We start from the raw sequence: 25,217 nt of genomic DNA, 5'->3' as shown, positions 1-25,217 counted from the left end.
AAAAAAAACCCAGCTACTTTACCTGCAGCTGAGGGCTCACTCCAAAGCACTATTTCTCAGCTTTGGCGTAACTGACATTTGGGCCAGATAATTCTTTGTTGTAGGGACTGTCCTATGCATTGTAGGATGTTTAGGAGCATCTCTGGCGTCTACCCACTAGATGCTAGTAGCACCAACCCCCACCTCAAATTGTGGCAACCAAAAATGTCTCTGGACATTGCTAAATACTCCTTTACTGTTGTTGTTAGGTGCCGTCCAGTCAGTTCCGATTCGTAGTGATCCTATGTACAACAGAATGAAACACCACCCCGTCCTGTGCCACCCTCACAATCATTGCTATGTTTCAGTCCATTGTTGCAGCCACTGTGTCAATCCATCTCATTGAGGGTCTTCCTATTTTTCGCTGACCCTCTACCTTACCAAGCATGATGTCCTTCTCCAGGGACTGGTCCCTACTGATAATATGTCCAAAGTACGTGAGATGAAGTCTTGCTATTCTCGCTTCTGTGGAGCATTCTGTTTTGTTTTGTTTTTTAATTTTATTGTGCTTAAGGTGAAAGTTTACAGCACAGATTAGTTTCTCATTCAAAAATGTATACACATATTGTTTTGTGACATTGGTTGCAATCCCCGCAATGTGTCAGCACTCTCTCTCCCTTTCCCTTTATACTACAGTTTCCCCATGTCTGTTCTTCCAGTTTTCCTGTCCCTTCCTGCATTCTTGTCTTTGCTTTTGGGCAGGTGTTGACCATTTCGTCTCAAAGACTTGATTGAACTAAGATGTACATTCCTCACATGTGTTATTGTTTGTTTTATAAACCTGTCTAATCTTTGGCTGAAACGTAGACTTCGGGAGTTGCTTCAGTTCTGAGTTAGCAGAGTGTCTGGGGGCCATAGTATCAGGGGTTCATACAGTCTCTGTCAGACCAGTAAGTCTGGTCTTTTTTTTGTGAATTTGAATTTTGTTCTACGTTTATGTCCTACTCTGTCTAGAACCCTCTACTGAGATCCCTGTCAGATGATTGGTGGTGGTAGCTGGGCCGCATCTAGTTCTAGACTCAGGCTGGTGGAGGCTGTGGTTCATGTGGTCCATTAGTCCTTTGGATTAGTATTTTCCTTGTGTCTGGTTTTCTTCATTCTCCTTTTCTCTGAACGTGATGGGACCAATAGACGACTGCTCACAAGCTTTTAACACCCTAGACACTACTCACCAAAGTAGGATGTAGAACATTTTGTTTGTGAACTATGTTATGCCAGTTGACCTAGATGTCCCCCAAGACCATGGTCTCCAGCCCTCAGCCCCAGTAACTCAGCCCCTCAAGGTGTATGGATGTGTCTAGGAAGTTTCTATGGCTTAGTCAAGCTGTGCTGACTTCCCCTATAATTGTGTGTTGTCTTTCCCTTCATCAAAGTTAACTCCTGTCTGCTACCTAGTTAGTGATTTCCTCTCCCCACCTCTCCCCTCCTTCGTAACCATCAAAGTTGTTTTTTTTTTTTGGTGTAAACCTTTCCTTGGGTTTTTACAGTAGTGGTCTCATACAATATTTGTACTTTTGTGATTGATTTATTTCACTCAGCATAATGCCCTCCAGATTCATCCATATTGTGAGATGTTTCACAAATTCATCACTGTTCTTTATCATTGCATAGTATTTCATTGTGTGTATGTACCATAATTTGTTTATCCATTCATTTGTTGATGGCAAAGGAATATTCTGGCTGTACTTCTTCTAAGACAGATTTGTTGTTCTTTTGGTAGTCTATAGTATATTCAATATTCTTCGCCAACATCATAATTCAAAGGCATCAAATTTTCTTCGGTTTTCCTTATTCACTGTCCAGCTTTCGCATACACATGAGGCAATTGAAAATACCATGGCTTGGGTCAGGCACATCTTAGTCCTCAAGGTGACATCTTTGCTTTCAAACACTTAAAGAGGTCTTTTGCAGCAGATTTGCCCAATGCAGTACATTGCTGGACTTCTTGACTGCTGCTTCCATGGACATTGATTGTGGATCCAAGTAAAATGAAATGCTTGACAACGTGAATCTTTTCTCCGTTTATCATGATGTTGTTTACTGGTCTAGTTGCGAGGATTTTCGTTTTCTTTATATTTAGGTGTAATCCCCAACGGAGTCTGTAGTTTTTGATCTTCATCAATAAGGGCTTCAAGTCCTCTTCACTTTCAGCAAGCAAAATTGTGACATCTGCATATCGCAGGTTGTTAATGAGTCTTCCTCCAATCCTGATGCCCTGTTCTTCATACAGTTTGGCTTCTTGGAATATTTGCTCAGCACACAGATTGAATAAGTATGGTGAAAGGATACAACCCTGACACACACCTTTCCTGATTTCCTGGTTGAGAAACACTGCTGTAAATCAATAAACCTAGATCCCTTGTATACAACACAAGCTACAGACACGAAGAGCACAGAGTACAGATGAAGCCTCACTGTGGGAGTTGGCATGTGGGGTGAGACAACAAAGGTGTAGAGAAAATAGAACAACAGCCCAATAGCAGCAGATCTAAGAAAGAGCCAGCAAAAATTACGTGTCCTGAAGGAACCTTCTGCAAATAGCTGGGGCATGAAAATCCAACTCATTCCATGACATGTAATTTTAAAAACTGGTTTAGCACAGAATCAATATAAAGATACTAAAGTAAAAAAGTAGGAAAGACCAGCACAATCTACCAGATAAGGAACAATGGCTAGACAAAATGAAATGTTATCATGGAATAGATGAAAACTCTGACCACACATTTTTTCATTAATAAACAAATCTCAATAAAACAATTGCCTCTGTGTGGGAAAACAGCAAAGTAGCAATATAACAACTCACCAAAGAAATAGCAAGACAATGAGAAGAGATGAAATGACAGCTGGCAGAACTTAGGGAAAAAATGTAAGAAAAAAAGCAATAATTTCAGAAATGAGGTTATAATTGAAAGGAAAACTTAGGCACAGACAGGATAGAAATAAGAAAAATAAAACGAGACAGAATGAAGAAAATGTTTTTTAAAAGGATCAGAAAGAAAATGATAAATATAGAAAAAAGACAAAAGAGAGCCAATATACACATAATTGGAGTCTCTAAAGAAAAACAAAACAATGAAATACAATGAATACTTAATGATAAAATTGAAGTAAACTTTCTTGAAATAAAGAATTTGGTTCTACATAAACAGCACTATGTGTGCCAGGAAAGTTGACCTAGAACAGTTAATTCTAAGACTCTCCTAATAAAATTATTGGACTTTAAAGGTGAAGAAAATATCCTTTGAGCAGCTAGTCCAAATAAATCAAGTCACTCATAAAGGGACAAAATCAGGCTAGCCCCAGCAATATTCAATGCCAAACAGTGGAACAATATTCACAGAATATTTAAGGAAAGGTAGTGTAAGCCAAGGATTTTATATCTATCCAAGCTGTTCCTTAAATATAAAAGCACAAACAGTTTTAGACATGTAAGAATTCAGGGAATGTTGCTCCCATAAACCCTCATTGAGGAAAATACCAGAGAACAAATTTCAGAGAAACAAAGTTACTAGGAGGACCGGCAGTAAGCATTAAATGTACTTAAAAAAAAAAAAAAGAAAGAAAGAAATGCAAACAAAAAGACAAATAACCCAATTATAAAATGGGCAAAGGACTTGAATAGACATTTCACCAGAGGACATTCAAATGGCCACCAAACACATGAAAAGATGCTCAAATCATTAATCAGAGAGATGCAAATCAAAACCACAATGAGATACTATTTCACTCCCACTAGGTCAGCAGTTCAAACCTACCAGCACCTACATGGGAGAAAGATGTGGCAATCTGCTTCCATAAAGATTTACAGCCTTGGAAACCCTATGGGGCAGTTTTATTCTGTCCTATAGGGTTCAATATAAGTCAGAATCAACTCAACAACAATGGGTTTTGTTTTTTGGTTTGGTTTAGGATGGCTAAGATTTAAAAAAAAAAAAAAAAGAAAGAAATATTGGCAAGGATATGGAGAAATTGAACCCTTATCCATTGCTGGTGGGAATGCAAAATGGTATAGCCATTGCGGAAAACAGTGTGGCAGTTCTTCAAAAAACTAAAAATAGAACTACCATATGACCTATAATTACACTCTTAGTTATATACCCAAAAGACTTGAAAGCAGAGACTCAGACAGAGACTTGTACAACAATGTTGACTGCAGCATTGTTCACAATAGCCAAAAGGTGGAAATAACCTAAATGCCCATCAACAGATGAATGGATAAACAAAATGTGGTACGTACATACAATGAAATACTACTCAGCCAGTAAGAGAAATGAAGTCTTGATACATACTACCATATGGATGGAGCTTGAAGATGTTATGCTGAGTGAAATAAGTCAATCACAAAAGGACAAATACTGTATGACCTCACTTACATAAAAAGACAAGAAAAGGCAAATATATAGAGACCGAAGTTTATTAGTGATTACCGGGAATGGGAGGGAGGGAGAAAAGGGGGGGGTTTGATGGTGATGGAAAAAATGGATTGAACAAGGGTAGTGTTGCACAGCCCATTATTGTAATAGCTGTCAATAAATTGTACACCTGTAAAAAGTTGAATTGGAAAAGTTGTATGATAGATATATTTACAACAAAGACACACACACAAAAAGTAGCTGCTGAGACTGCTTATGTACAACCAAAAACCTCATGGTATTTTGTTCTTTGGTTAAAGGTTGAGGGTCATGGTTTCATGGGACATCCCAGTTAACTGGCCTAATAATGTGTTTAGTGCTTCTGTTCTACCTTCTGGTTTGCTGCATAGTGTCTGAAGTCTTAAAAGCTTGCAAGCAGCCATCCAAGGCATAGCGATTAGTCTGTATTCACCCAGAGCAACAGAGGAAGAAGGAGAGTCAGGAATAAGAGGATATAAAATATGTGGCTAATTGCCTCCATGAACAACTGCCTCCTTAGCTATGAGACCAGAAGAACTGGATGGTGCCTGGCTACCATTACTGAACATTTTGATGAAAGACTCTGTGGAAGAATCCTGATCAAAAGAGGGAAAATGCAGAACAGAATTTCAAATTCTCATGGACTCCAGACTTTTTGGAGATGGAGGTTGGATGAACCCCTGAAACTATCTCCCTGAGATAATCTTTAAAACTTAAACCAAAAATATCCCCTGAAGTCTTCTTAAAACTAAACAAGAATCTAGCTTAACTAAAAAAAAATGTCTGCCTTGAGCATTATGCTCTTTTAAGAACTATATATACTGGATCAAAGTGACAACAGCAACTCAAAAGACAACTTAAAGATAGGAACTTCAGGGGGCAATAAGTTTATGTTAATAGGGGAGGAACAACTTAGAAAAGGAGAGTGAGAATGGATGCACAACTTGAAGAATGTAATCAATGTCACTGAACTGTACATGTAGAAACGGTTGAATTGGTATATGTTTTGCTGTGTCTATTCTCAACAACAAAATTTTTAAAATGTGTGTGTGTGTATATACACAAGCATACAATAATAAAATAAATAAATACAAAAAAATACCCAGCTGTCTTAGTTATCTAGTGCTTCTATAACAGAAATACCTCAAGCAGGTGGCTTTAACAAACAGAAATACAGTTTCTCACAGTTTAGGAGGCTAGAACCCGATTTCAGGATGCCAGCTCTAGGGGAAGGCTTTCTCTCTCTGTTGACTCTGGAGTAAGGTCCTTGTCTCTTTTGAGCTTTTGTTCCTGGGCAATCTTCACGTGGCTTGACATCTGTGTTCCACCTGGGCCACCTCCCACCCTTAACCCCCCTCCTCCATTAAACACAACTGGGACAAACCAGAAGCCTCTGTTGTGAGTAATTTGCAGAATGGAGGAGTCGTGACTGTTCCTAACCACAGCCCTCGGCCCCCTGAGGATGTGCAAAGGAAATAAACAACCTGTACCTGCTTTTCGAAAGCTCCTTCATGCCTCGCTCCTTATTGCCAAGGAAACCAGCCACAGGAACAGTACACACCAGAGAGAATATGCCTAAAAGATAAAAGGAGTGATCATTTCCAGGCTTCAAGGAGAATGGATTTAATTCTGTGTGTTCAGACTGTCCTCCCCAGACCTACGACACAGGGGACTGGAGCACACAGCAACCTGGGCAGGCCTCAGTCCAGGACAAGGTAAACAGGACCCAGGGTGGAAAAGTCATAGAAGTTTCCTAGACACATCCAAACACCTTGAGGGACTGAGTTACTTGGGCTGAGGGCTGGGGACCACGGTCTTGGGGGGACATCTATGTCAATTGGCATAACAGAGTTCATAAAGAAAATGTCCTACATCCTACTTTGGTGAGTAGCGTCTGGGACCTTAAAAGCTTGCAAGTAGCCATCTAAAGTACATCTATTGGTACCACCTCATCTGGAGAAAAGGAGAATGAAGAAAACCAAACAGACAAGGGGAATATTAGTCCAAAGGACTAATGGACCACATGAACCACAACCTCCACCAGCCTGAGCCCAGAAGAACTAGATGGTGCCTGGCTACCACTACCAATTACTCTGACAGGGATCATAACAGAGGATCTCAAACAGAGTGAGAGAAAAAAGTAGAATAAAATTTAAATTCACAAAAAAAGACCAGACTTACTGGTCTGACAGAGACTAGAGGAAACCCCAAAACTATGGCCATCAGACACCCTGCTAACTCAGAAATGGAGCCACACCTGAAGCCCACTTTTCAGCCAAAGATTATGTAGGTCTATAAAAAAAAACAATAACACTCGTGAGAAACGTGCTTCTTAGTTCTATCAAGTATACAAGACCAAATGGGCAACACCTGCCCAAAAGCAAAGACAAGAAGGCAGGAAGGAACAGGAAAACTGGACAAATGGACATGGGGAAACCGGGGTGTAAATGGAAAGGGAGAGAGAGTGCTGACACATTGTGGCGATTGCAGCCAATGTCGCAAACCATTTTGTGTATAAATTTTTGAATGAGAAACTAATTTGTGCTGAAAACTTTCACCTAAAGCACAATAAAATTAAAAAAAAAAACTTACCTGCACTAAGCCCTTCTCTTAGGAACCTAAGCTAAGACAGAGAATAAATGATGAGTGAACAAATCCTTCCCCCAACCACCCTGAGGTGCAAGTCCAGGTTTGTATGATTCTTGCTGACCTTCCACGTCTGTACCCTAAAGTGACTGCACAGTTATGTGTGCATTTTAAGTGACTGTGCACCAGGATTCTGTGAATCCTTGCAAGATTTCTCTATTGTTGACAAAAATATTACCAGGAAAAATCTGTTTCCTGGGGTAATAATATGTTCCTTTTTTTCAATTAATGAGAATTCGTAAGTTAGTATATTAATTGGGAGTCTTCTGGGTACAAATGACAAAAACCAGTAGAACTAGCTCAAGTTAAAAAAAAAAGGGAGGGAGGGTAATTATTAGATTAACATACCTGGAGAGGGCAAGGACAAGTGTTTCAGGCATGGCTGTACCCAGGAATTCGAGTGATGTCATCAGATTGTGTGGTCTCATTTTCTCAATTCCGTTATGTGGCTATATTTTCAGACACCACCACCCATCTGTCAGTTTGTCGTACTGCAGTGGCTTGCATGTTGCTGTGATGCTTGAAAGTATACAACCAGTATTTCAAATACTAGTAGGGTCACCCATGGTGGGCAGGTTTCAGTGGAGCTTCCAGGCTAAGACAGACTGGGAAGAAAGGTCTGGAGATCTACTTCCAAAAATTAGCCAATGAAAACCTTATGGATCATAACAGAACATTGTCTGACTCACTTGCTTTGGACATGTCATCAGGAGGGACCAACTGCTGGAGGACAGTGTGTTTGGTGAAGTAGAGGAAAAACGAGGGCAAGGGAGACCCTCGGTGAGATGGACTGGCATAATAGCTGCTACAATGAACTTGAACATGCCGGTGATCATAAAGATGACACAGGTCCGGGCAATGTTTCATTCATTATACGTAGGTCACCGTGAGTTGGAGCTGACTTGACAGCAGCTATCTCTACATCTCTATTTTTAGGCTTGCTCCATTCACGTGGTGGCAAGCTGGCTCCCTGACAGCTCCAGACTTCATGGTCCTTGTAGCAGACACTTACGGGGTATTAGAAGGATAGATGCCCTTTCTTCCTCAGCATCCATTTCCCTTTTCCCACAGAAGGCTAATTTCATTTACCTCAATCACCTGCCCATTAGGGAAATGAGGTACTTGGAACCCAAGTTCTACTCATCTGTCCACTTTGCCCTCCCTAGTGTGCTGACTTTTTTTCCTCAGGTCTCAAATGGCTACAGAAGCTCCTCACCTCCTCACCAACCACTTCAGGAGGCAGAAAAAAGAATGTTTTTCTGGAGGCTCCTTTTCATTTTATTTCATTCATTTATTCACTCTTCCATTCAACAAATATTTGTTGAGCCTCTGCTGTGTGTCAGGTACTCTTCGAGGTGCTGGGGCTACAGCAGTGGCAAAATGAACAAAGTGGCTCTTGCTGGGGAGCCACACAGGACTCGACCCAGGACCACCTCATGTATTTTCCTGGCTGGAGCTTCCTGAATCATGCTGGAGTATAAATTCAAATCCTAAATTCTTGAGGCGCTGGATGTTAAAGATTCTCACCAGAGACTCTTTTCTTTTTCTTCTTTTTGGACAACACAGACAGGTGTTTTTGGTTGTTGTTATAGATGCTGGGCAAACTTTTCCAGTCCTCGCTTTTGGGTATAATCCTTTATGTGGGGTTCTATGTATCCACTCCCCACTTCATATGGTCAAGACTGTTGTAGCTCCAGCGCTTAGTTTTTTCATGTTAGCTTCATTTTTGGCTCCTGACTATTTCTCTTCCTTTTTTGTGAGCTCAGCTATCCAGTTGAGAGAGTGTCCATTATATCTGATCTGGCATCAGTAGGTGTTTTCCAGCCTACCATGCTGCTTGCCAGCGTTGTTTTAAGCAAAATACGCAGAAAATAGCCAACATAAAATACCACAGAGCAATTCTTTCATAGGGTCTTTTTCCTTGTAGAATATACCTTTCTGCATTCTTACAAACCTCTCTCACCGCCATCTTGGGGAAGTCATGTATTCCAGAAGTGAGGTGGGGCCCCATCCCAGGCCCAGGACTGCCCAGGATTCTGACAGATAAAACTTGATGGCCCCATTCCCCTTGCCAGTGATTCTTTAAACATGAACAGGTGGTGACTTCAGGGGAAATCTGCTGGGAGTGTTTAAGGGGAATGTTCTTGGCTATGAAAAGATGATAAGGAAGGGAGCAGTCTCTTATTTTGCAGGACATGGCCCTTCCTCACGGAATGCCTGGAGCTGTGGCTGCCATGTTGTGACCACAAGAGGAGCCAAGGATGGCACAACAGAAGGATGAGAAGAACCTAGGTTCTTGATGATTTTGGATTCAAAGTAACTAGCCACCTTACTTTGGAGTTGAATAATAAGATTATTGATTACTTATTACTTAAACCAGTTTTTTCTTTAATTTGTGCATACACTTTGTTCCCTCCTACAAAATTCTCCCACCATCATCTCAGAGGGAACCTGGACATGGAAGAGCAGAGAGCGTTAACGTTTCATGTGTAGCCAGTGTGAGGCAGGCATTGTGCGATGCGCTTCACTCACATAATCTCATCTATTTCTCACAATTCACTAAAGTTGCAATCACACAGTTGGAAATGGCTGGATAAGGCCTTTGAACCCAGATTTGTCTGACTTGAAATCCCCTGTCTGCTCTTAACACATCCCCCAAGGTGTGTACTTAGGCAGGTATGATGGACTTGAGTGCAATATCCATAAATTCATGGAATGGTAGGATTGGTATGAACCTTAAAGATCATTTGCACCAAACTCCATCCACCCCCCAACTGGGTATATAAATACATTCAACTCCATTCTCTTGTTTGAACCATTTTATGGCAGATCTCTGAGAAGCACCGCATCTATTTTCCGAGCAGCCACGTCCAGCTTGTGCAGCAGATGGGATCATGGGGGGCTGGGGCAGTTCATTCGAGCCCTTAAATCAGTTATGTCTGCTACAGCTCAATAGGATGGAATCATGGCCCTCGTTGTTGTTGTCGTATCTTAGTTACCTACTGCTGCTATAACAGAAATACCACAAGTGGGTGGCTTTAACAAACAAATTTATTCTCTTACAGTTTAGGAAGCTAGAAGTACGAATTCAGGGTGCCCGCTGTAGGGGAAGCCTTTCTCTCTCTGTTGGTTTCTGGGGGAAGGTCCTTGTCTCTTCAGCTTGTTTCCTAGTTCCTTGGAGATCTCCGTGTGGCTTGGCATCAATCTTCCCCCATCTCTGCTCTGCTTGCTTGTTTAATCTCTTTTATATTTCAAAAGAGATTGACTCACGATACACCCCACAGTAATCCTGCCTCATTAACATAATAGTGACAACTCATTTCCAAGTTTGATTATAACCACAGGCATAGAGATTAGGATTTACAACACGTATTTTTGGGGGACACAATTTAATCCATAACACCAGCTCATGCAAATCACAAGAAAAAAAAAATGTGGACATCTGAATGTAAATTTTTATACGCTCTGAAAATGTAGAAATAACGTATCTAACAAAAAACAGGAGGAGAAGGTGGAAAGAAGGTAGGAATAGAGTACAATCCCTCATTGCCCTGCTGTAATATCTAGGAATTAAAAACATCGCCAAAAGCTGAGAAATCAAATAACAAAAGCATATTTAACATAGCACTTTTAATAATATAAAGGTAAATCCTATGGAGCAGTTCTACTCTACACACGTGGACCAGAACTGACTCAACAGCAGCTAACAACCACAATGAAGATATACAGAGATAATTGATAATTTTCTTGACTAATGTTGGGTTGAGGAAAGGGCTGGGGGCTGGGCAAATGTTCTAATTTTTTCATTGCTCCTTCTAGGACACTGACAGATACTTTCTAAACAAATAGGGAACTAAGTATTTTATATGATGTTATATGATGAAGGTAAACACTAGAAAAAATAGAAGCCTTCCTAAATATAAGAATTTCACACATACGTGCACACGCACACACACCAACAGACTATATAATGAGAGACAGGAAAAATAACTTCAGAACTCAGACCAAATATAATTATCATATCAACAACACAAATAGCTTAATTAACTTGTTTTCTTTTATTGTGGTAAAATACATATAACACAAAATTTACCATCAGTGACATTTAGTGTATTTATTACAGTGTTGTGCAACCATCACCCCTATATAGATCCAGAACATTTCATCACCCCATTTTTTTTAAATTAAAGCCATCTTAGTGGGTGTGAAGTGGTATCTCATTATGGTTTTGATTTACATTTCCCTAATGACTAGTGATGCTGAGCATCTTTTCATGGGCTTGTTGGTCATTTATTATATTCTTTGGAGAAATGTCTATTCAAGACCTTTGCCCATTTTTTAGCTGGGTTGTTTGTCTTTTTGTTGTTCCATTGTAAGAGTTTTTTATATATTCTAAATACCTTTCTATCCTTATAAGATATATGATTTGCAAACATTTTCTCCCATTCTGTGGGTTATCTTTCCACATTCTTGATAGCGTTCTTTGATGCACAAACACTTTTAATTTTTATGGAGTTCAATTTATTTTTTCTTTTGTTGCTTGTTCTTTTTGTGTCATAGCTAAGAAACCATTGTCAAATCTAAGGTCATGAAGATTTACTCCTATGTTTTCCTCTAAGACTTTTATGGTTTTAGCTCTTGTATTTAGGTCTCTGAGCCATTTTGAGTTAATTTTTGTATATAGTGTGAGGCAAGGGTTCAACTTCATTCTTTTGCCTGTGGGTACCCTTTTGTTCTAGTATCGTTTGTTGTTGAAGAGACTATTCTTTCTTCCATTGAATGGCCTTGGCACCCTTGTTGCAAATCAATTGGCCATCGACGTACGGGCTTATTTCTGGATTCACTATTCTATTTATTGATCTATATGCCTATTCTTACGCTAGTACCACATAGTTATGATTACTGTAACTTTGTAGTAAGTTTTGAAATTGGGAAGTATGAATCCTCTGGCTTTGTCTTTCTTTTTCAAGATTGTTTTGGCTATTCAGGGTCCCTTGCAATTCCATATCAATTTTAGGATCGACTTATCCACTTCTGCAAAAAAAGTCCATTGAGATTTTCACAGTAGTGGCCTAAGGGCAGGCATTGATTCAGTTCTGGCCAATTAGCTATAAGGGAGATTTGATGGAAGACTTTTAAGAAAAATTTACCTACCTGATAAATATGAGCCCCACGGTGAAGGCTCTATGTTCCCCAGCCCCTCCCTTCATGCTGGGAAGGTGATGTGATGCTGGTTCTGTGGCAGTCATCTTGTGACCACAAGGGAAGAAAGACATTGCCAAGAATGAGAGAAAGGAAGATGGTAAGAATCTGGGTCCTTGATGGTGCTGAGCCAGTCATCCCTCCTCCCCCTCCAGAAGTCTATTTATGTGCAGTGATTATGTCTTTGTGATTTGAGCCATTCTCACCCTCTGCCGGGTTTTTGCAGTCAAATGCGGCCTATGTGACCTAGAATCAGAGCCAGGACTTAAACCCCCCTAACTCTTGAGTTGAGAGCTTGTTCCCATCCTGCACTGTTTTACACATGTGACCCTCAGTGTGTGTATGTGTGTGCGTGTGTCCCCACCAGGCTTCTTTATTGGCAGGGACGATGCCCCCTGCCGTAGTGCCTAGGGCAGGGCTCACCAGGTCACAGGCTCTCACACTGGCTACTCATGCAATGGTCTAAGAAGGTTCAGTGGGCCCAGCTACTTTCTATAGGGTTTGCACTCTACAGCCAACCAAAGCTAATCAATAAGATGGGTTTTATAGAGCACAGAGCTATGGGTAGCAAGCTCATGGGGTCTGGCCTCTCCTGGAATATCTCACACATTCTGGATAATGGGGCAGAGGGCCAGTTCTATCAGAATTCTCCCCCAGAATATCAGAGGTAAGGTCAGAGGTTACCTCAAGGCCAGCCAGATGGCTCAGAGCTGGTGGGGGCAGGACAGGGCTGTGGGGCAGTGGCACACTAACCAGGGTCCCAAGCCTACAGTGGGATGGCACTCAGACTATTATTTTGGGTTTGACATGAATTATTCAGCACAGAACAGCCCAGCCCAGGGTTTCTGGGACTCTCCCCAAGGCTAGGGAAGAGAAATAGGTTGGAGGGGCTGCCTTGTCTCTCTATACCTCCATCTCCCCATCTGTACACGAAGGGTTGAATACATGGTCTCTAAGCACCTGCCTGCCTGTACATCCCCTGAGCCAAAATTCTAAGGCTCTAAAATGCCCCCCGTCTTTTATAACCCTCAGAACTTAAAGCTGGGTAGGTCCTTAGGGAAAATGATCTGCTCAAGGCTGAAAAGCAAGGAACAGCAGAGTGTGGTCTGGGGTCTGGGATGTCCCAATCCCAGTTAAAGGCTCTTACTATGTCATTTTCATTTTCTCCTAACCCCAACCATTGGAGCACATCTGGAATGGAAGTCTGACATCCCCATCCCAGTCAGGAGAATAGGTCATATTCCCGTCTGGGGAAAGCCTGCTCTGGGCCAGATTGATGAGAACAATCTCCTGCTCTGATGCAGACTGTGGGAAAGGGTTGTGTATTAGTTAGGATAGTAAGTGCTGTAACAAAGAGACCCAGCAAGAATGTAGTGGTTTACGTATGATCCAGCAATCCCACCCCTAGGAATATATCATAGAGAAATGAGAGCTCTCACACGAATCGACATATGCACACCCATATTCATTGCAGCATTGTTCACAAGAACAAAAAGATGGAAACAACCTAGGTGCCCATCAACAGACAGAATGGATAAACAAACATACATGCACACAATGGAATACTATGCAATGATAAAGAACAATGATGAATCTGTAAAACATCTCACAACATGGATGAATCTGGAGGGCATTATGCTGAGTAAAATAAGTCAATCACAAAAGGACAAACATCGTATGAGACCACTATTGTAAAAACTCATGGAAAGGTTCACACACAAAAAGAGACAATGTCTGATGGTTATGAGGGAGGGGAGGAGTGGGAGGGAGAAAAACTAAATAGACAATACATAAGTGGTAACTTTGGTGTAGGGTAAGACAGTACACAATACTGGGGAAGCCAGCACAACCTGTCCAAGGCAAGGTCATGGAAGCTCCATATATACATCCATATTCCCTGAGGGATCAAATTACTGGTCTAGGGTCTGTGGGGAGCATGGTCTTGGGAAACATCTACTTCAATTGGCATAACATAGTTTATAAAGAAAATGTTCTATATTCTACTTTGGTGAGTACCGTCTGGGGTCTTAAAAGCTTGTGAGAGGCCATCTAAGATACTCCACTGGTTTCACTCCATCTGGAGCAAGGAAGAATGAAGAAAACCAAAGACACAAGGGAAAGATTAGTCCAAAGAACTAATGGACCACAACTACCACAGCCTCCACCAGACTAAGTCCATTACAACTAGATGGTGCCTGGCTACCACCACTGACTGCTCTGACAGGGATCACAATAGAGGGTCCCAGATAGAGCTGGAGAAAAATGTAGAACAAAATTCTATCTCACCAAAAAAAAAAAAAAAGAGACCAGACTACTGGTCTGAAAGAAACTGGAGAAACGCCGAGATTATGACCCCTGGACACCCTTACAGCTCAGAAATGAAGTTACTCCTGAGGTTCACCCTTCAGCCAAAGATTAGACAGGCCCATAAAACAAAATGAGACTAAATGGGCACGCCAGCCCAGGGGCAAGGACAAGAAGGCAGGAGGGGACAGGAAAGCTGGCAACAGGGAACCCAATGTCGAGAAGGGCAGAGTGATGACACATTGTGGGGTTGGCAACTGTCTTAGTCATCCAGTGCTGCTACAACAGAAATACCACAAGTGGATGGCTTTAACAAAGAGAAATTTATTTCCTCACAGTTAAAGTAGGCTAAAAGTGCAAATTCAGGGCATCAGCTCCAGGGGAAGGCTTTTTCTCTCTGTCAGCCTTCTCATCAGTGTTCCCCCAGACTAGGAGCTTCTTTGCACAGGAACCCCTGTCCAAAGGACGCGCTCTGCTCCCGGCACTGCTTTCTTGATGGCCTGAGGTCCCCAACTCTCTGCTTGTTTCCCTTTCCTTTTATCTCTTGCGAGATAAAAGGTGGTGCAGACCACACCCCAGAGAAACTCCCTTTATATTGGATGTGACCTGGGTAAAGGTGGTGTTACAATCCCACCCTAATCCTCTTTAACATAAAATTACAATCACAAAATGGAGGCCAACCACACAATTCTGGGAATCATGGCCCAGCCAAATTGATACACACATTTTTGGGGGGACATAATTCAAACCATGACAGCAACCAATGTCACAAAACAATGTGTGTATTAATTGTTTAATCAGAAACTAGTTTGTTGTGTAAACCTTCACCTAAAGAACAATAAAAAGAAGAAAAAAGAATGGTGATTTTAGGAAGACAAGTTTATTTCTCTCTCAGTTAGGATCCATCTGGAGTCCATGTGATTGTTAATTTTATGTGCCATCTTGGTTCCCAGTTATTTGGCCAAACACTAGTCTAGTTGCTGTCATGAAGTAGTTACATGTGATTAGATCAATTGGCGTTGGGTAGAGTAGATTACCTTCAGTAATGTAATTACCTGACATAGTATAAGCACCTTCCATAATGTAATCTCATGTAATGCAATCAATCAATCAGTCAAGGTCATACCAGTGTAGGGTGGATCCTAAACTTAATCACTTCTGAGTTATAAAAACACCAGAATAGACACAGAGACATACACTCAGGGAAGAATGACAAAATGTGAGGGTTGTCTACAAGCAAAGGAACACCAAGGACTGCCAGCAGACACCAGAAACCAGGAGAGTGGCCCACAGAAGTAATCGACATGGCCAAGAGCTTGATTTGGACTTTAAGCTTCCAGAACTGTGAGAAAATAAATTTTTGTTCTTTATTTCTACTATGGTAGCTGTCTTAGTTATCAAGTGCTGCTATAACAGTAATACAAGTGGATGGCTTTAACAAAGAGAAATTTATTCTTTCACAGTTTAGGAGGCTAGAAGTCTGAATTCAAGGTGCCACCTCCAGGAGAAGACTTTCTCTCTGTTGGCTCTGGGGGAAGGTCCTCGTTATTAATCTTTCCGTGGTCTAGGAGCTTCGCACTGCAGGGACCCTGGGCCCAAAGGATGTGCTCCACTCCTGGTTCTTCATTTTTGGTGGTAGAAGGTCCCTCTGTCTCTCTGCTTGCTTGTCTCTTTCATATCTCAAAAGAGATTGATTTAAGACACAACCTAATCCTGTAGATTGAGTCCTGCCTCATTAACATAACTGCCTCTAATCCTGCTTCATTAACATCATAGAGGTAGGATTTACAACACACAGGATAATCACATTAGATGACAAAACAGTGGACAATCACACAATACTGGGAACCGTGGCCTAGCCAAATTGACACATATTTTTTGGGGACACTATTCAATCCATGATGGTAGCCCTAGGAAACTAAGACAATCCATATACGACATCCACAGGCTGCTCAATTTCATGAGGTCCCCTAGGCACTGTCCTCCTCTGCTTGGTCAGAGGTAGACCACAAGTATGTCCATATTCTGTCTTCAGGAAGAAGGGAGAACAAGGGAAGCATGTCCACAGTCTCAAGGCCTCGATCAAGCGAGGCATGCATCACCTGCCTGCCCATTCGACTGGGGAGGAATGAGGTCCATGGCCACAGTCACTGTAAAGGAGGCTGAGAAGTTCAGTCTAGACTGCCCCGAGGAAAATGCAGAAAGTGGATTTTGGTGGACCATTAGCATTCTCCACTATGGTCTTCCTGTCTGGCTACCAGATAACCATTTCCCTTCTTCCCACAACAGAACACACTCACTTGCTTGCCAAGGAAGTCAATCCAAATTCCATCTAGTTAGTTACGTCCAGATTAAAGTGCAGGATCTCTGGGGGAAAGGAAGTCCTCTCCAGAACAGATGTGGTTCCTCATGGTCCAGTGACATGTAAATTACAAGACATCTGTTTCCACCACTACTCCCCCACACCCCCAAATATAGTGGTGGACGGGGATAGGAAAGCCACGGTAAAGACTCCCTTTTGGAAAGGGAAAGAATGGACACACTTGGAAGTCACTAGCTGACAGTAATAGGCACATCCCGCTAGTATGAATGGTGAGGACCCTATCCTAGCAAAGAATAATGTTCCTTGGTTGACTAATCTGACCAGCCCAGTTCTAGAAAATTCTCCCATCATCCTCCATGGCCATATCTAACGTGGACATTGAAAGGTCTGGCCTCCTTGGGGATTGATTTGGGGCTCAAACAATCAAAAATGCTGGTGAGTTCCTAGTTTCTTTGGCAGTAAAATTCCCTCAAATACTTAAAAGACTTCTGGTCTATGTGATTCCAGCCAGCTTCAGGTGCCAATAACCACACCCAAAGATGTTTTCTCCACAGTTATGAAGCATGTTTTATTACTTTGCTTCCTGCCGTGGCCAGGCCCTCTCTCTCATTTTAATTCTGGCTACCTCGGGGTGATTCTAAAACAATGGGCTTGAGTGGGAAGCCAACACCCTTAATTTAACCTTGCTCCAGGGATGGATCCTTTGCTGGGCTGCATGGGTGGCCTTAGAGAAAGGCTCTGAGCAACAGTCTGATCTCCATGTGGGTTACATGGAGCCCCACATTTCAAGATACTCTATTGCCTTCTATCTGTCTCATCTTTCTTGTGACAATTTGCTAAAAGCCACAAACAGCAGCCAAATTACACTAAAATTCTGGCTCTGTCCAACCACTTCTCCTAGAGTTGTGGACTGGGTTAGCACATGATCAGCCTTCCAAACTGTCATGAAAACACTTTTACCAAATGCTTTGTCAAAGCATAACAAGGGTCTTCAGGTTTCCAGCCTGCAATATCTGTACCCTCCCTGCATGCAGCAAAACAACTAAGCCAATGCCACATATTTTAGGGTTTTGTAACGACAACACCCACTGATACAACAATACCAATTTCTGTAGTATTTCAAGTAAGGGACGGCTGCTATAATAAAGAGACTCAGTAATAATTCAGTGGCTCAAAGAAGATAGAAGCGTGTTTCTCTCACATGGAATAGTTGATGGTGAATGTTTTAGATTGGCAGTCTGTTCTGTTCCATGAGGTCTTTCAGGGCCCTGATCTTGTTTCTCTGCCATCTAGGCTGTTGGCTTTTTTGGCTTGATCACAGCTGGGATGTAGGCACATCCATATTCCTGCTGGTGGGAGGGGAAAGAGTGTGGGGTAGGGAGTTGCACCCACAATCTTAAGGTCAAGGCCTGGGAGAAGCTCACTTTTTCTTCCCAATACATTCCATTGGCAAAATAATTTAATCACGTGGATATACCTAACTTCAAGGGAGTCTGGAACATAAAGTGTGGATGTGTGTCCGGGGAGGAAGGGGGAAAATCAATGTTGGTAGGCAATTAGCAGTCTCCACCATAGGCCTGCAGGCATAGTGGTTAAGTGCTTGACTGCTAATCAAGAGGTCAGTGGTTGGAACCTACCAGCTGCTCTGAGGGAAAGAGATGTAGCAGTCTGCTTCCATAAAGATTTCAGCCCTGGAAACCCTATGGGGCAGTTCTATTTTGTCCTATAGGGTCGCTATGAGTTGGATCGACTCAAGGGCATGTAACAACCATAGGCCTGGGAGCTGAATGGGCAGGGGGTCGTTATGAGTTAGTTACAACTGGCTTTGTGCGTAAGCTGAGAAGGGCTCCATGTGGGAGCCCCTCCCGCCTGCCGCATACACAGGGGCCACAACACGTCCCCATCCAGAAACAAGGGCCAGCAAGTCATCATGACGCACAATCGCTTGACAAATAATGCCATTTCCTTACAGACCCTCTAAAATGATGCCCATCATCCTCCCGTGTGCCACGTAGGCGCCCAAGGGAGATGTGTGGCAGCACGAAGAACCTGACGGAAGATGGAAGGGTTCTCCAAGAAGCAGATGCCAAGATGAAATTAAATGTGCAACGATGTCATCAGGAGAAATGCCTGTGTGAAATGAAACAGGGAGGGAGCCAGGGAAGGCTGGGAGGCAAGTCTGACCATGAGTGAAGGGTGAGGGACAGAAGGTTGTCTTTAGGCTATCATGCAGAGCCATCGGGAAGTCCTTGAGCCAAAGCCTGCCAACAAAGAAACCCCTCCTCTCCCAGAGTTGGTTCTGCCTTAGTATCCCCGCCGGCCACACGCAGTCATTAGTGGGGAGCTTTCCGGGGGTGGTACAGCCTCAGCCAAAGGTAGCTATGGATTTCAAAGCCACAGCAACTGCACAACTCTCAGTCTACAAGGCCTGAGAGTCTACAAGTCCCGTTCTCAATGTCACTATAGGGGGTGACAGCAGAAACTTGGGCTTCGTGTTACAGAAAGAGCACAGGCTTTGGCACAAAAAAGAAACTGCAACTGAGTTCACCTCTGACCAGTCGTGTGGCACTGGGCAAAAAACATAACCCCTCTCATGCTCAGCTTCCTCATCTGTAAAATGCCTGGCAAAAGCTCTCAGGATGCAATTAGAGTGCCCACAGGAGGTGCTACTAAATGGTGGTCTCTGTCCTCTCACCATTTTGCCAGGGGCCAGTGGGGCATGGAGGTTATCCTAAGGAAGCATTTCAAGTCCACAGCCGACCCAGATCCCCTGAGATGGCAGACAGCCCTTCCCTCCTAACCCCACCCCAGGCGGGTTCAGATTTGGCCCACAGTGGGCTGGAAAGGCCGAGCTGGCTTTTAAATCAACCCAAGAAACACTTTGATAAATATCTCCCCCAGAGAGAAATATTTAGGAGAGGCTGCTGGCCAGGGCTGGAATGGCCACTTGTTAACTCTGCCTTGTCTGGGCTCCAGTTATTTGAAAACTCATCTTCCAGACTGATGCCCTGGCAGGGAAGGGAAGGGAAGGAAGAGAGTGTAAGTCCAGACGGCTGGGCAGCCTTCCACCTACCCCAGGCACATGTCCACGCTCAGTTCCTTGAGGTGCAGCTCTGGCTGCTATTTTCTCTCTCCCACCGCCCCCCACCCCATTCTCCAGAGCACTTGCACTTCTTTCTGTCTATCTCTCCTTCCTCCCCTCCTATCTCTACGTACTCTTTTGTCTCTATTTCTCTTCCTCATACCTATCTAGCGCGTGTCTCATCTCCTCTGTCTCTCAGTATCTCTCTGTTCCCGCAGGGTGGCGCTTATTTTTCATGGTCTCCTGACTCTCTGACCCTGGCTCCTGATTTCACTGTCTGTATCTTTCCATCTCTTTCCATTACCTTCTCTGTCTCTGCATCTCCCTGTCTCCCCTACGAGCCTCATTTCTCCCATCGCTCTTGCTTCCTCACTGCACGTCTCTCTCCTCATCTCTCATTCCTCTTCTTCCACCACTTGGCCTCCCAGCCCAGCCCAGCACATCCACTTGTATGCTACTACCTTCACAGCCTTCCAAGCCACAGGCAGGAAATGAGCCCCAGCAGTTCCATTGGGACCTCAGAGGAGTCCCCTCTCACGTCCTCCTCCCTCTTTTTCTACCCAAGGCAGAAATGTTCAGAACCAGAGGGCATCCTCACTGTAGCCCAGGGGCCATGGCACTCCAGGCCCAGTGGACCCCTCTAACACTACAGCATCCCAACATCCCCTTCCTCACCCAGCCCCTTCTCTGTGTCACTGCCTCTTCCAAACTTCTTTATTCATCAGCTATAGGCAAGACTGAGAAACTGGGACCAATTATATCCAAGAGTGGGAATTACTTAATTAAATGTGGAATACCCATTCAATAGAATTTTATAACAATTGTGATGTGGATTCAGCATACTGATATTAAAGAAAAGTCCAATTAAGTAAAAAAGTAGGCTGGAAAATAGTAAATAGAGCATAAATACATTCTGTAGAAGAGCTAGAACTGACAACTGGTTTTGGAAGGCAGTGGTGGTTCAGTGGTAGCATTCTTGCCTTTCCTGAGGAAGACCTGAGTTCGGTTCCCAGCAGCTCAAGCACCTCATGCATAGCTATCATCCATCAATGGAGGTTTGCGTGTTGCTATGATGCTGAACGGGTTTCAGCAGAGCTTCTAGACTAAGATGGACTAGGAAGAAAGGCCTAGTGATCTACTTCTGAAAATCAGCCACTGAAAACCCTATGGATCACAATGGTCCGATCTGCAACCGATTATGGGGATGGCGCAGGACTAGACAGTGTTTCGGTCCCTTGTTTGCTGGGCCACCACCATGAGTTGGGGGCCGACTGTACAGCAGCTAAAAGCAACAACAGGGATAACCTCAAGTTGTTACCAAATTTATCTCTGGGTGCTGGGAGCAGCAGTGATTTGTTTTTTATTATACTGAACAAATGTTTCTTGGGTTGAAAAAAATTATAATAACAATTTAAAAGCAAAGCAGGAAGTGGGCAAGGCAGGCATTGATCTCTTTCACTGCCCTTTATTCAGTTTAGCCCAATGAATGTTTCGGAAGCACCTACTCAGTGCTGGGTCAGGCCAGCAGCTGAGCAGGGATTGGAGGTGGCCGGATGTGCTCTATTTTACTGTCTAGAAAGTTGGCAGCGTAACCCAAGAAAGCACTCAGGTAGGGCAGGAGCAGATGGCCCTCCAAGGGGAAGAAGGCACCAGAGCCTGAGTCAGCATCTCAGGCCTGAAGGGTCTGGAGGACCCCCAGAAAGGCTGAGGGCATCAGTATTTTGAAGAGTATAAACAGGAGCTGCTACTGAAGTGGTAAGACAAGATGTCGGAGGGCTCAGGGTCTGGGGTCCTCCAGGACCTCTTTGGGGAGGGAAGAGAATGGGGTTGGGGTGGGGGGGTTCTAAGCTTCAACCCCAAAGAGCTGACAGCTAGCAGCTACAGAGACTCAAATCAAAGTGTCAACTTGTGATTGCCTCACAAGTTGAGGCCTTTGCAGTTAAGGACCTCTCGTCACGAGCCCCACCCCCACGCAGTGAGATTCAACTGCCCCTGGGGACTGCCATGGCCAGGGCCTTCCTAAGGACTGCTAGGGGGCTAAAGCCTCCAGCCCCCAAGGCTATGGGCCTGGCATCCTCTCTTCGAGAGGGGGAAGGGCATCCTATCAGGCTGGGTGGTTCTACTTTTGTTTCTTTGTTTCATTTCCAGTCTCTCTCTCTCACTCTCTTTCTCTCTGTGGGTTTCTTTCAGCAGCGCCCAGGGTTGCAAGAGGTGGATTAAGGAGAGAAAGGCAGTTCAGATTCCGAGCAAGGCTGAACCTAGAGGGTGGTATTTACTGGAGAAAACCCCGCCCCGCCACACACCAGGCCCCACCACCAGAGAGCACCCAAGCACACAGACAAGGCAACCTAGAAAGGGAGGAGTCGGTGAAGCACGCGCGCTCTCCTCCACGTCTCCCTCAGTTACTCTCAACCAAAAGTCTGGCCACGTTCCGTCAGCTCTGAAATAATCCTGGAGGTGTGGGCTGGCAGGGGCCCAAACCCAGTCTCCCCAACCGAATGTTGCTTATTACCCTGACCGCCACCTATTGCCAGGTAACAGTGCTTCAGTGTTACCCCAGAGGATTTGGGGTGTAGACGGGACTGCGGCGTAGCTGCTGGAGAGCATTAGAAAAGACTTGGTGCAGTGCGAGCAGCCCTACACCGGGAGTCAAAAGAACTGGCTGAGCCGCCGGTACTCTTCACGTGACCTTTCTTTCGCTGGGCCGGTTTTCTTATCTATAAACAAGGCAGGGGGGTGAGGACTTGGTGGTACCCAAGCGCCCTTTGGGCTCTGACCAAAGATATGCAACACCCTCCTTGCAGAATCTTGAGGAAGGGCACAGAAGGGCTGGAGGCAGGGACCAGAGGGCCGAGAATCTCCAGCTACTCGTCGCTCCCGCAGCGCAGGTGTGCTGGGCACTGCGCGGAGAGGTCGGGGCCCTCATCCGCACGCGACAGTCAGCGCGCACCCACACCGGCACCACACTCCGGCCCCTCCCTTGGGACCCGCCGCCCAAATATCCCCTCCCGGGGCTCCCATTGCTGGCTCAGACATCTCTCCACCCACAGGCCGTCCCGACCCGGCGCGGAGTCGGTGGGGTTTTCTGTGGTGGGTGCGGGGCGACGGCCCTGACCCCAGCCTCTCTGGGAGGTCAGCTGTCCTGAGGAGGGCGCTCTCCACCCGCACAGCGCCCCAGCGACTTGGCTCCATCCCAGACACCAGCGATGGGAAACAGACCAGGGAGGCAGCAGCGCTCTGGGCCGGGTGTGCATCCACTTGGGGAGGGATGGGAGTAATGGACCCGAGCACCGGGGGCGTGAACTCATTCCGGTGACTGAAGCTGGTGAAGTTGCCTCCACTCCGGGTCCCCTGCCTCCCATCCCCGCCAGGTCTTCCCCTACCCCACCCCCGAGCCTTGAGAGCCTGGGCCCTGAAGGTTGAAGAAGTCAAGAGCCTGGAGAAATGCACTGTGCAAATATATTGGCTTTATTTTTCTCCGTTCGGGAGCCTCACAGACATATCCGGGTAAAAAGATCGTTAAATAAACGCCGTCAGCCATCGCAATGCAAAAATAAATATCAATCCTCCGGCCGCAGCAGCAGCTCCGCTGCGTCCCAAGTCCCATCGGCCGCGCCTAACAATTATAAAAGTGTTCAGCGAGAGAGTGTTTGCGTGAGTGTGGACGGGTGTGCGCTGGGGGCTCGGTGGAGCGGTGTGCAAAGTCGGAGTTGCAAACCATCGGACAAGGGGCCGACTGGGCGCGGGCACCTCCGCGCACACACTCACAATACAGTTCGTATTAGGAAGAGTTAAAAAATAAACATTTACAAGGGCAAAGAAAGCGGCCCCCTCCCCTGAGCGCCGGGGCGAGCCGGCGCTGGAGGCACCAACCAGTTCACAGCTAGGCGGGCGTCCCGGCGCGCGGGGGGCGACAGTCCCGGAGTCCCCAGGTAGCAGGACGCGGCCCCCTTTCCAGGTCGCACGCTGCTCCTCGGGCCGGCCGCGGAGGCGCGCGGGCCTCGCTCTGGGCGGCGCCACTCACAGGGCCGAGTCGGAGTCGCTGGAGTCCAGGCTGTTCCTCAGTTTGCAGCTGCTGAGCTGGTCCCTCTGCAGCGATAGGCTCTGCGTGCTGCGGCGCAGGCACTCCAGGCTCTGCAGAAACGACTTCTTGGCCTTCTCCTCCTCCATGGGGGACACTCCCTCCTCCTCCACCTCCTGGATCTCGTCGAAGGTCACCGGCTGCGTCTTGAAGCGAGACTGGCGCGGCCGCCGCAGCCGGCCCTTGCCCTTGGACAGCTTGGCGGGCCGCACGGGCTGCGGGAACTCGTCGGCCAGGCACACGAAGTGCGGCATCACCGCCTGGTAGCTGGAGCAGATGCCCATCAGCTCGCCAGACTTGGCGGCCGCCATGGCGCTGCCGGTGTCTGCGGGGCCGGGCCGCTGGGTGCCGGGGCTCTCCAAGGGAGGCCGCTGCGCCGGGGCCCCCCGGGAGGCAGCAGCCTGGGGCTCACCGGGCGGGGGATCCAAATCTGCTGCGGGGTGGCGGCGGCCCTCGCGGGCCCGGGCCGGCGCTCCTTGGGAGGGCGGGCGGGCAGCGGGCCCGTCGGGGGGCAAAGGGCTCCGGGGGCGCTGCTCCGCTGCACTTCGAGGCGCACGCCGCCGCTGCTGTAGCCGTCTGCCCCGTGGCGGTCCGGCCAGCTGCTTATATAGCCCGCTCCTGCCCACACGGCTGCGAGCTCGGATGACAGCGAATGCCATTTAAAGCGTGCGCGCCCCGCGCCCTTCCGCCGGACGTCTCCCCGCCACTCAGGGAAAGTAACGGCTCCTTTCCCGTTGCCGTCCTCCCGCCCGCCCCCCGCCAACCCGGCTCCGGAAAGCAGGCCCCGCCCGCGGGGTTCCGGGAGAATCCCAGGCCCCGAGAGCACGCGGGGGGCGGCCCAGGAGCAGGGTCCTCGGATGGGCCGGACTGGGCTACCACTGTCCTTTCCGGGATCGGCCCACGTCTATACCGACCCAGGTCGCCGTGGGGATGCAAGTCCCCTTCCCGCCCCTAACCTCAGATGCACACACTCCAGGCGCTGGTTATTCCACCGCTAGTTCCACGCTGGGTTTCGTGGCGCGCTGCAGCTCCCAGCTCTCCCTGCAGCAGGGAGAGCCAGGGCGCACCAGGCTCCCAGAGCTGAGCTCGGAGGAAGGGGCTCATTTCTTTTCTGGATCCTTGCCACTGCCCTCCCCAATAAACACACAC

General features: G+C 45.8%; 1 protein-coding gene across 1 annotated transcript; it reads right to left on the bottom strand.

Moving 5' to 3' along the window:
• Nucleotides 1-23,432: 23,432 nt before the first annotated feature.
• CUNH11orf96 (chromosome unknown C11orf96 homolog) lies at nt 23,433-24,721 on the bottom strand. The gene has a single exon (XM_004369818.1). The coding sequence runs from the start codon at nt 24,377-24,379 to the stop codon at nt 24,008-24,010; it is 372 nt and encodes a 123-aa protein (XP_004369875.1). The 5' UTR covers nt 24,380-24,721; the 3' UTR covers nt 23,433-24,007.
• Between the last annotated feature and the right edge of the window lie 496 nt (nt 24,722-25,217).

Source organism: Trichechus manatus, unplaced genomic scaffold (genome assembly GCF_000243295.1).
Source record: "Trichechus manatus latirostris isolate Lorelei unplaced genomic scaffold, TriManLat1.0 scaffold00006, whole genome shotgun sequence".
NCBI classification, from domain to species: Eukaryota; Metazoa; Chordata; class Mammalia; order Sirenia; family Trichechidae; genus Trichechus; species Trichechus manatus.
This window is presented reverse-complemented; position numbering and strand designations above follow the sequence as displayed.

Bases quoted from the DNA above. Each gene is read 5' to 3' on its own strand.
- CUNH11orf96 (XM_004369818.1), bottom strand. From the start codon at position 24,379: ATGGCGGCCGCCAAGTCTGGCGAGCTGATGGGCATCTGCTCCAGCTAC.